This window comes from Oxyura jamaicensis, chromosome 1, assembly GCF_011077185.1.
Source record: "Oxyura jamaicensis isolate SHBP4307 breed ruddy duck chromosome 1, BPBGC_Ojam_1.0, whole genome shotgun sequence".
Lineage (NCBI taxonomy): Eukaryota > Metazoa > Chordata > Aves > Anseriformes > Anatidae > Oxyura > Oxyura jamaicensis.
The window spans coordinates 17,038,687-17,051,350 of NC_048893.1; the positions used below are offsets into that span (position 1 = coordinate 17,038,687).

At 38.2% G+C, this 12,664-nt stretch overlaps 1 protein-coding gene across 7 annotated transcripts in view; it reads left to right on the plus strand.

The window, feature by feature from the left end:
- Positions 1–4,401: 4,401 nt before the first annotated feature.
- Positions 4,402–12,664, plus strand: part of TAFA5 (TAFA chemokine like family member 5) — a 448,316-nt gene continuing 440,053 nt past the window's right edge. For all 7 annotated transcript variants that reach the window (XR_004747731.1, XR_004747732.1, XR_004747735.1 and 4 more), the window contains exon 1: positions 4,402–4,543. Coding sequence is in view for 1 of the 7 variants with exons in the window: in XM_035316002.1 (XP_035171893.1) it covers positions 4,432–4,543 (112 nt within the window). In the remaining 6 variants the exon portion in view is untranslated. The remainder of the gene's footprint in view (positions 4,544–12,664) is intronic.

The window sequence follows — 12,664 nt, forward strand, 5'->3', positions numbered from 1 at the left end:
TCCACAAATACAATAATTTTATCCTTAATAGGAACTAATAGGAACTAATAATATTCCCTATTAAATCAACATACAGGCATAATATATATATGTATATAACATAAAATCACTGAAGTCTGTCTAGCTTAAGCCTTTTTTTTTTTTTTTTTTTTTTTTTTTTTTCCAACACAGCTTAAGATTAGTAAAAACTAAGGTAGCAAAAATCTAACTAAAAATATTAGTTTTCTTTAACCATGAGTCTGTATCATCTTCCAGTCTCCACTGATCCCTTCTTCTCAAAGAAGATGGAAAAACATTGTAATCCCTTTGCAGTTTTTCTGATACATATTATGGTTGTTAAAAAGATGCTATGTATTGTCAGACAGAGACATACTAAGACTTTTAACAACATTGTTATAAATGTAAATGTTTAAATAAAGTTGGAGTAACTGGTTTCTCAGCATTAAGTTCCAATGCGTTTCTTTTAAAAATTCTTTTGAGATAAAATAAGTGATTATACATTGCTGTTTTTGTATTTAATTAATGTTTGTGACATTGGAAGAAAAAGTATTGACACTATTTTTTTACATCCATTTGACTTACGTTTCCTGTGATTTTAACACATCTAAACAATAGTTTCTGTTCAGAAATTATTCTGTTCTTTCTTTGAAATCAACACTTAGAATGAACTAAAGCATTTTACCTAAAGCTAAAACTCAATTATTGGCATATATATTATTGGTTGGTAATTAAGTGCACTGAATCGTTGACTTGGATGAAACTTTACCCACTTAAAACTTCTCTTATCAAAGTAAATGGACAAACTCAGAAAGAATGGGAGGTCTCTGTAGGACTTGAAAATTGTTACTTTCCCTCTACACTCCAAGTGCTCTACACTAACTGAATGCCAGGATTTATCCTTTGAGACTGCACCTGTAATAGAGGTCAACATCACTGCACGTGCTTTCCAGGTCTGACATTCTAGCAGAAAGCATTGGTGTGTATACACATCATGGACAAACTGTCTGGCACACAGATACAGCATACAACAGACTTCAAACTATGCTTGTTTCAAGTTGATAGAAACATTTTGCCTGTGATTTTGGTTGGAACAATGGCACACCCTATCTTAATAACATAACTATTATCTTAATTTCCTTTTAGATATTAACACTGCCAACCACAATGGTAGAATGAGAGATCTGTCCCTGATTGTATGGGAATAAATCTGGTTTCTGATGTGCTTATTTCTCTTTGATATACAGCCCTTAACGTGGGTTTCCGTTTTCCTATTCAAGGTATGTCTGCTTTCAGACATCTGTCTGTGGGTTTAATCTTTGTTTCTACATCTCTGCACACTCAAAGGTCTGAATACTGGGACTTCGTTGGAAGAAGAGGTAGGTATTAGAGTCACTAGGCATCACACATTTTCCTTGAAAATCACCACCGGTGGGGTGATGTCACCCCATGTCACCACATCAGGAAATATGCAAGCAAATTAATTTAAGGTCATATCCTGCCACTCTTTCACCAAGCAGAATTTTAGTCTGTGAGTAATGTCCCTCTAGAGTGAGGTACTTCTCAATACAATACAGTAAAGAAAAGCCAGACCATTACTGGGGCTCAAAGAATACACCTTACTAACAAAGCAGCGGTGACATAAATTTATTTTTATAGAGTTTTAAGGCTTATCTTGCTTTTGACAAACAAACAAAAAAAAAAAGGAAGTAATATGACTCACATAAAACTATTACACGTGGATGTGAATAGAAACATAAAGGCCCCAGCTCAGTAATCCTTGTTGTCAGTGAGCCGTACCTTGCTTTCTGAGTAGCTGGGTAGTTCTCATCCAGCAGAGCTAACCTGGTCTCAAGTGAACCACAGCAATTTTCAGAACTAGCAAAGTAATACTTTCATTTCTGCATCAGGCTTCAGGCTTTATTTAGGTGAACAAAAATCATGACTCCCACTTCTCAGACTGAAAGCTGGATGTACTTCCAAGGGAAATCCTCTTGTATAACCATGACTTAATGGGTAAAATGTAAGATTTAGTTCTATGGACTATACTGAAAGGTATAGAAGCCTGTATACAGTTGCAGCTATGCCCTGTGGCTTTAAAGTCAATTAATCTATATGCCATGTTATATGTCTCTTGTCAAGCTACTCATGCTTTTCTCCTTTCTGCAATAGTTAAAATATATCATTCAACAGTATGCTCAATACACGCAAGTCTAATGGAAGTAAAATTTCTTTTCTTACATACAGAAAATGGCTTAATTTACATGTTAGTCCTGGAATTGCAGTGAACAGTAGCACATCATGCTGAGACATTTTTGTTGCTTAATACTTATTTACATCTGTTCTGAGAACAGGAAATTTGAAAGTCCAGTTCTTTTAAAAAACTCATTATTCAGTAGTACTTTACAACATCAGATTGAAATAATACTTCAGGATACCAAAGGAGGTATGGAATTTATATTGACTTACAAAGAAAATCTAGTGTCTAAGTAGGGATTGAAGGTGTTACAAAGATTTAGTCTCTAAATACAAAATAATAATAAAATGCTCTTTAAATTATGTGGAGGTGGAGAATAAAGCTTATCATGTTACCTTAATGCTACATTCCGATTTTTAACTGTAATAGAAATTTCCACTGAAAATAAGGGGAAGGAAAACCACATGTTGCACATATGCCAAATGTGCATATAGCTTTATCTCTTTGAAGTACACTTGAACACACGAGCTTACTGCCCTACCAGTTAAGGATGCAGATGACTCTGGTAGGTAATCAGACCTGAAATCAAAGAGATCACGTTGATGATGTCCTCATGATGCAAAAGTGAGCTTTGCTCTAAATGTCCAGTCAAGTGCAGCCGTACTAAAATAAATAAATAAAAATCCCTACAGTCCTGTCTTGTAAATAATGCACTACTCATACAATTAGAGGTCCATATATTTAAGTGGTAAACAATCAGACAAACCTGGGGTTATCGGAGGAAAATGGATCTACTTTTTAAAAATATTTTCATTTTGCAAGCAAAATACCAGTGGATGTGGCTGGGCTATTTTGTGCCCAACTCCTCTTCCACTCTGCCAACCCCACCTGCACCCTGAGGTGACTCCCTTGTGAAGAACTTCAAATACTAACTCGACGACATCACCATGGAGACTCCAGATGGAAAAACTCAACAACCTGGTCCCTCTGAATACACTTTATTATTACCCTGAAGGCTACCGGTGGACCTCCCTAGACCGGGTTTTACATCGATGCATCCCTCCACTGCCCTGGGGCACGGTGGGGCGTCGAGCCGCGGAGGTGAGGGGGAAGAGAAGAGACCCCGGGCCCCTTCCCTTCCAGACGCTCTCTCGGAGCTCCTGAGGGCTTCCCCTTTCCCTCCTCGGGGAAGGCCGCAGGGAGACGCCGGGCTGGGATGGCTCCGGCGGCGTGGCCGAGGGAAGGGCGGCTCCGTGTGCTCTTCACCTGTGGGCGTGACCGCCCTCCTCCTCCGCCTCCTCCTCCTCCGCCTCCTCCTTCGTTTTACTTGAAGGGCCGGCGCTGCTCGAGCTGCAGAGCCTGCGAGCGGAGCCGGTAGCCGCGGAGAGGAGGACGCCCCCCCCCGCCGACCCTTGAAAAGTGTCTGGCCGGGCGCCTCCAGCGCAGGAGTCAGCCGGAGGGGGGGCGGGGGGAGGGGGGGCTCAGGCTGGGCTCGCCACTGGGGGGACGCAGCGCCCGTCTCCGCCGCCGCCGTCGTCGTCCTCCTTCATCCTCCTTCGGGGGATCTCCCTCGGCCCTCCGCGGAGCTGCCCGGCGGAGCCGTGCCCCTCTGGAGGGCGGCGGCAGGCGCCCAGGTGCCCTCGGCCCTCCGCGGCCATGGCGCCGTGCGCCGTGAGACGGCGGGCGCCCTAAAGCGGCGGTGGGGCGGGCGGTGTGGCGGGGGAGGCTGCCCCTCACAGCCCCACACGGCCCCGCCTCGGTCCGGGGCCCTCCTTGAGGAGATTCCCGTCTCCCGGGGGAGGGGGGAAAAAAAGCTAGCGGGACAACTTCTGGAAATTTACGAGGAAGGGAGGAGGAAGGAGGAGGAGAGGGGAAAAAAAAAAAAAAAAAAAAAAAAAAGCTCTTCTGTGGGACATCCTCAAAGCTCAGCATCACGCCGGGTGTCTGAGTTTGTATAAAGCCCGGCACGCTTGTGAGCATTGACACAGCGGCAGGAGGAAAGCCTGGCTGCGGCCGCTGCACCGAAGTCCTGCGTGCTTCAGAGGCGCCTTGGCTTTCTAGCAACAAGATGCTTCCTGCAGCAGGACCGTGTTGCTGCTGAGGACCTGCAGCAGGACCGTGTTGCTCCTGAGGGGTTCTGGAAGATGCCTGCCTTTGGGATTACGCGTGGAGAAAGGCCGTGGAGAGCTGGCTGGTGAAACTGTTTGACTTTCTCCCCCTCTGGGGAAGTGGCTTCAATGGCTCCAGCTCCCAGGAGAAGCAGTAGAAAAGATGCCAACGCCTTGCCGAGCATGTCCTCAACTTTCTGGGCTATCATGATCCTGGCCAGTCTACTAATCGCTTACTGCAGTAAGTACATATTTGTCCTGGTGCTCTTCCTGGACATAAATCCACGCCCTTCCTGTCTGAGGTGATGCTTCTGGCAGAGGCCGAGGTCTGAGGCTGACAGGCATAGGTACTGTGCATCAGGCTTACTGTCTCGACCCTTCTCCCCCCACGGTAAAGCAGGGAGACCAACACTTTAGCACTGCTGTTTCTTGGGAGCATGAGGTGCCTTTAGGTTGTGGATGTGGCATTTCCACTCCAAACAGGAATGCTTACTGGATCTTAAGAATGAACTCTTCAGTTGTAGTAACAGTGACCCAGTGCTCTCTGTTTGGTATCAGATAGCACCAGATCTTCCACACACTGCTTCACACACACACTCTCCTACTCCAGGCCACATTCCATCAACAGGAGCTATTTTGCTGATGTTAATTCCTTTAGGAAGAACATACTTAGTCAAGTGATAAATGTCTTTACATTACTGGGATCATCATGATCCTCTAATGGTGAAAGTGCACCGGAGCAAGCCCTGGAACTTCCTAAGTGTATCCTCAGTAGTTTAGTGAGCCTATGCTATTAGTTTTAGAGCTGTTTCATAGATTATTGGTAGAGTTTTGCATGTTATTTTTCAGGCTTGGTAGATTGTCTGTCAATCACACAGATTTACCGATAAATCTGTAAGAGTCTAGTACCTGGAATATTAATACTTTTTGTAAATTTTTTTTTTTCTTTCTTTCCTCAGCAAGTGTAATTTTCAAGCAGTTGTGTGATATAAATACTATTAGTGTCTGTACGTCTGTGAAATGCAAGTTTGTCCATAGTACCAGGTTGAGAATTCTTCAACAGGAAGAATAAGAAAAAAAAAAATTATATGCTACAATAATAAAAAATGAAAATTATCAGGAGGGGCCTGCACAACTATGCCAGAGTGAATTTACTCTGCATTTTCCCAACCTGAGTTGAATGTGGTCTCTAATTTTCCCATAGTGTTAATTCATTTCATTTTGTGTATCATAAAGACTTTGCACTAGGCTTGTCTTGTTGGGCTGTAATAGGTGACGGTTATGATGACTAGGAAACAAATTCTGGTTTTCAGGAGCATGCCTGCTGCATTTCTTAACCCTCTACTCCATTGCCTCCAATTGTATCATTTTCTCAAATTCTTTTTTTTTTTTTTTTCCTGAATTACAAGATTTTAATTGCCCAATAAAACCTCTAATTCACTTCTTTACATGTTACAGGGACTTGTACTGACAACAGTGAAAGAGGCTTATTCCAAAAGGAATAGCATAATTTGTAATTAGTTTTTGTAATTTAACACATTTTGCATTATACTTATCATTTAAAATCATATCAAACAGGCCACACTCTTAAATAATTTCATTTTGTACATAATGCCACTTTCAATGTGTTAATATGGAGGCTATACCAAACAACACGTAGATTTAAAAGAATTTATATTCATACTGAGAGATAAGTGTTTCAGTATAAGCATAGTAGAGGATGCAAGTGTAAAGGGAATTCAGCTGGATGATAGCAATGCAAAATATTTTCTTAAATTTGTGTCAAATCTCTGGAGAATCCTAGGCTATTTATGGGATTATAAGAATTGTTCTCTGAATATATCTTCTATAAGCATATCCTCAGAAAGGGTTAACCATAAACTCTGACTCCTTAATGATCACCTCTATTCAGCGATGAGAGGTCTGACATGTTCTGTTTTATGGAGTGAAGTTGTTCACTGGAATTGTTACATCTTGTTCTTTATTTTTGGCATTATTTACTGATGCTGAACAATGTAGATGTTAGCTGCTAATATGAAGACAATTTTTGATGTGTCTGAATGGCCAGTTCCTAATTACTTCTCTCAGCCAGCAACGCTGGTGTTCCTGAAACATGTAGTATGGTCTTCATGCCATATAGTGCTGAAAAAAACACCATGCAGCTTAAAATATGCAGTGTCAAAACACTTTACCATTTATGTAATGTTTCACTGACTTGACAACTGCAATTCCAAATGTTAATGAAGCACCATGAACATTTCATCTAGCTGTAGTATTTGAATAATTGCAAAAACTTTTTTTTGCTCTGTGGAAAGGCTGAGGATGTCTAAAAAATCAAAAAAAAAAAAAAAAGTGCAGCTCTTCCTAAGTAAAGTAGTACTGCAAATTTTTTGAATTCTTTTCAAAATCACCTCATGCTTATTCAACTTTTATTTCATTAGATGCCTTATTTTTTGAGAAAAAGCATAGTAGGGATGTGGGAAATTATAACTAGTTACGTTTTAAGAGTAACAGCTTTTCAGTATGTCTTATAAAGTAAAGGAAAACCACCTGACCAGGTAAGGTGTTCTGTATTTTTCTATACACCTTATACTTAGGTATATGGAGGTATACTGACTTATTTTTCATATATAAAGCAGACTTCTACTAAATATATATATATATATATATTATTGAAGTAATAGCAGGAATCTCATATCTGATTATCTCTCACTGTATCATTTTACTATATTTACCTCAAACCCTTTAGCTCCAAAAAAAAAAAAAGGAACTTTTTTTTTTTAATTATAGCTCTATAAATAAAACCTTTGATCTACCTTGCTTTTTTAGTTTTTAATATACTGTCTGACAAAGCTTATTCCAGAATCAGTTATATAGATGTTTCTTCCCCTAATTACTTTGTGTAGCTTTTGTTTCTGGGAATGTTCAATAGTTGTCCCTATTACTGGGAGCATCTAGTAAACACCATACTCCTGAGTTCAAATTTATAGCTAAACAGATAGCCAGAACAAGCTTTCTAACTGTATGTGTACAGTCCATTAGACTTTAATTTATACTTCAGTTTCTGAAGCACAATTATGTTCTTTGTCAAATCACTTTTTCTTTCTTAAATGTTTAGATTATACCGAGGGATAGTGGCTCCATCCTATGGTGGAAGAGAAACCTGCATCAAATCAGTTAGGTTAGTTGCTATAGTGATAAATAAAATGTAATATTCTCCTGGTTCTATTTGGTAGGTTCTCAACAAGGGAAGGCAAATGTGAAGTAGTAAATTAGGATGTTTATATACATACAAAGTCCACTTGTGTGGCTACCAAGGAATTGGTTTACTTACCAGAAGCATCAGTAAATGTAAAAATAGTCTAGAAAGGCTATCCTGGTAGAAGGGGGAACACTTTCAGTTGCAATTCAGAGCTGTGGTAATTTTGAATCCCAGACATACTTGTTTAATGGTCAGTAGCAGACGGCACAGAAGTACCTAAAATGAGTTCTTTCAGTTACTGGCTTAATGTTGTGAAAGTATACTGAATTGCCTTTTTTATTTTTTATTTTTTTATCCTCTTTTGTAGATGAGCTTTACAGCTTTTTTTCCATGTTAGAAAGTTCAGCCAAAGTAAGGAAAATTTCTGTGATATCACAGCTGTATGCTACATCAGAAATCCAAATGATGTGTTTGATTCAGAATAAATTTTTAGTTCATTTATTCAGTTAGCTTGGCTGAAAATACAGAGGTCCTTTTTATATGTAAAAAATGACTTTTTAAACAACAAAAGATTCAGCTTTACTAAAGCTGTGGCTGTTATGAGCTTTTGGCTTTCCATATTTTGTGCTGTTTCGAAAGCATTGGGAATAGAACATTACCCCCCCTGTGGTGTTATAAGCTTTGTTGTTCTATTAAAGTAATACTTTTAAAGGCAGTATCAAAACCAAGTGGTACTTGGAAAGTTCACCTCCATGTTTTAAATGTTATGGTTCGAAGACAGCAATATGAGACCCAGTATTTATGCTAAGTAATGAACTTCTAGATTTTTTTTTCTTTTATTATCAAAATGCAGAATATTTCATTTACCAATACAGTCGTGCATTAAAAGTGTAAGTTCCTTCACACTATTGATAAATCAAGCCCTTAGCACAAATTTAAAAAACAGAACAACAAAAAAACAAACAAAAAAACACATCTGAAAGACTTTGGTACCATTCAAAATGAAGATAATTCTACTTTAATATACATATATATTAATCTCACCCTAAATTCTAAACTGAAATCCTATTGTTATATGTTGAGTTGACAATGCTCACTTGAGAAATACCTTTTCATCACCCTGTTCTGGAATTACTTGCTGTCTAGAAATCAAAGACTACTGCAAATAAGTCACCTCTGAATGAAGGGCTGCAGCTCTTATTACTGATTCTATATCATTCAGATCACTTTTTTTTTTTACAAATGAAAAATATTAATAAATCTGTAAAACAGATCTGTAGTTTTATTAGTTTTTCTACAAGAATTACTGTGCTTGTATTTTTCCAAAACTGCACTCAGAATTAATGTGACATACAGAGCAACAGTAATAATTCAAACTTTGTTTCAGTCTAGTTGGTGTATAGAAATGAAAATTAATCTTTTGTGACATTAAATAATAAAAGCAAGATATTAAAATTTTTTCTTTATCAAGTGTTCACTGCTCCTTTTTTTTTTTTTTTTTTTTTTTAAAAAAAAAAGCTATTTATTTATTTTAAGTTAAAATCTTTGCTGTAATCTTCATGGCCTCTACAATACACCGTTATTTGTCAGTGTGAGTACCAAACCGGCATTGAGGTTGTCTGACCAGTTGTGCTGTAATCTGCCCGGATGACCTTTACATAAGGTTATTGGCATCAACAAAATAAATCTATTTTTATAGATTCTAATATTGAATTAAACCCTTGAAGGCTGAGTAGTCAATATTTACAATTCCTCAAGTATATTTGAATTCTGATAATTACTACTTTTGTGCAAGTATATGGGTAGGTACAATTGGAAACAGAAAAACTAGAAACAGTGGGATATTTTTAATTGAATGCATATCATAGGATTCTCCATGTCCTTCAGCAGGGTTGTAGGAGAGATCAAGATTTATTTTCCTCTCTCCTTATGCAATATGCTATATCTTTCAGAGGATATACTATGAAAACAGTACTTGGAGCATGCAGTAGAGGCCCTTTGCTCTGGACAAGTGTGCAAATATGAGAGAGATTCTTTCACTTGGGGCCCTGTTGATCTTTCCTTTTTGCTTAGTGACTACTGAAGAAGAACTAGTGAGTCCTTCACTGAGATTAGTCTGGGGTGTTCTCCCACTCATTCTCTTCTAGATGCAGGAGGTATGAAATCTCTTAGTTTTCAGATGTAATTTATTTTAGGTCTACTGCTTTCTTACTGAATACTCTAAACGTAAGGTTCTTATGTGAAACAACTAGCCTAGCGTCTGACACAGCAAATACATACTCATCAAAGTTATGCCTTGAATGTTGTCAGTAATTCAAAAATGCAGTTGGATACTGAACTATAGATGGGAGTGTAAAATGCATAGTAAAATCTAGATAGTGGTGATTAACCATAACCTTCCTGGTCTGCATATTCTTTGTTGCTAAGCTCAAAAGAAAGTTTTCACATGTAGGCTCATATTTGACCCAGGAGTATTGTTCTGCCCTTGGGCTGAGGATTTGTCATGTTTGATCTGTTTAAAGGGAAGTAGCACTGCAAGCCTGCTTATTGTAGAAGCTTTGGGAAGCCATATCTTCAGAGAGCTATACTTTTATGTCAGCTCTACAAATAGTGTAGTGACAATTTGGAAATATATGGACCATACTTAGAGTGCATTTTCCTTTTCTTTTGTTGTTGTTGTAGAGGCTTATTTCAAAGATCTTGTGTGTATTTGCCAATGAATGGACTTTAACTACAGTACAGGAGTCGCAGGTATAATTGTGGAGGGTTGTGCATTCAAATAATGATCTAAAGACTTCATGGCTTATGTCTTATTTTAGACTTTGGATAGTCTGTTTCTTTTGACACCTTTCTTCAAATGCTCGATTGCTCTCAGACAACAGGAAAGTATCTTGCCTTTTTTTTTTTCCTGAGTAACAGTTTATTACTCAACATCATTCCATGTCTTGCATCTCCCAGCACTTCTTTAAGTGCCTGTGGCCCAGTGAACCAATAAGGAAGTTACTTCTCTCCAAACAAAATATTATTTTGCCAAATAATGTGCTGCTGTTGGAGAAAACATCTACAAATTCCTAGAGACCTTTTTCTGCTATTTTTCTTGTGGTTACCATTCCCTTAAAGACTGTAAATTGATATGACTTATTCTTCACTTCACTCTCTTGTAGCTTGAGTTAACATGTGCTTTCAACTAACTAATCCTTCCACCACTGTCAGCTCCTGCTCTTCTAACAGGAGAATGGGGTAATAGGGTGGAATCCTATCCTATTTTTAGGATTGTATACCTGGCAAAATAAAGCTTCCTTCTGTCTGTGCCTGTCACTGAAAGTAGCAATTTGAGATATGGTAGCAATCTGAGAAATTTGAGATATGACACCATTGTTCTGCTTAGTGTTTTGAGGGTCCAGAACAGGGGCTGCCTCTGTCTTTAGTTCTTGTTTGTTGTGTGTAGAGGTTAATTCCTGAGCACTGTTAACAGATGTGGCCTGTTTGCATTTTGTGTGCCAAAGACTGAACAAAAGCCCAGAGCAGTATGCCAAAGAGACTGTTAACATTGCAAACAGCAAATTATGTTGATTGGGCTGATTCTTGATTTTTCTTGGATTGCAGAGTAGAACTGCAATGACTAGCTCTACTCAAGTACAGGGTTAGAATCCACTGGTTCTGTTTGGTAACAAAGCTATAACATCAAGGAGAGAAAGGCCCTTAATTCTTACAGAAACTTACAGAAATTGCCAGGTATGGGGAAAACCAGAAAGTTTGGTTTCAAAAGTTATCAAAAAATAAAAGGGAATTTGTATTGTGTGCTTGTAACTTACAGTGGCTTTCACCCTAGCTCTTAGGACTTTTTTTTTTTCCTGATTATCGTAGGACATCAATATTGACAAATGGGTTCTAAGAGATGATGCTCTGACAATGTGAGATACTGTTAACCCCAAATGTCTGCATCGTTTTCAATACTTTAAATCCCTCTTAGTGTTTTTTTTTTTTTTTTTTTCCACTTAACTGCACTAGTGGGAAGTTTTGCAAAACAGTTAAGCCAAATGGTAGAAGTGAGTCTAAGCTAAGCTTATGCACTTTGCTTTAAGTGGTTCAGTTGTAGGCAGAAATATAAAAATGCTGTGGGACCAGTGACTTCTGGTACTTCTTGTTACTTCCCTTTAAACTAACCTACATGTGAGCATAACAGACATTGTGAGAGGTCATGTGTTACTGACAGCATTCTCTGTTGTTACTGAAAGGATTTAGTTTTCTCTTTTTATTGAATCAAAATGGACTTTATATGAAATTAAACCTTGAATATACACTTCTCCTTTGTATTACGTGAAGGAAATGCGACTCTTCTTTTTTGAGTGAACGCATTCCAAAGTAGGTCTGGATATAGGTTTGAATTATAAAAATCTAAAATTATTTGCTGAATTTAACTCAGATTACTATATTAGTTCATCCTGAAAATTATTTTAGTGAAAAATAACACCAGGCTGTTCTAGAGCTCTTTCAGTACACACTATTAGTAGCACTTTATTGAACATTCACTTTGAGATGAGAGTATAGAAGCATTTATGCATTTGCACGCACAGTAAAAAAGCACATCAATATTTAAAATAAAACTAAGAGGCTTTAGAAATTGTTCTCACTGAATGTTATTTAAAAGTGGTAGTAGTCCTGAAATTGCCTCCTATAAGGCATTTGACCTAGCATGTCCTTATAGATCCTAACAGGCAGTTAACGATCTTTTTAAGATATCATTTAAAGAACTTCCATGGATGGCCTCCTGTTTATTTTTTTTCTAACTAGAGCTGATAGCCTAACACATGTTCTGGAAATCAGATCCTGTTGGGTTAAAAGAAGTGGCAAACACACATGATTCTCTTTGAATAAGACTGATCTTTCCTTAATTAAGATTTCTGCAGTATAGTCAACTGCCTTTACCACAGTCTCCTTTTAAAGTCAATGGAAACAGACATTTTTACAGTGCTTTGTGTGCCCTGTTTTAGATACCTTTCCATAGCACCATTTACCTCAAACTGCAGTAGGTTTTTGATGATAAAGCAAGACAACTTGCTCAGATCTTAGCATACATGTTATCAGATGAATCCTGTCCTTCATGACAGAATCTTTAGAATATTGTTTGTTATTTTCTAGGCCCCCACTTAATGTTTA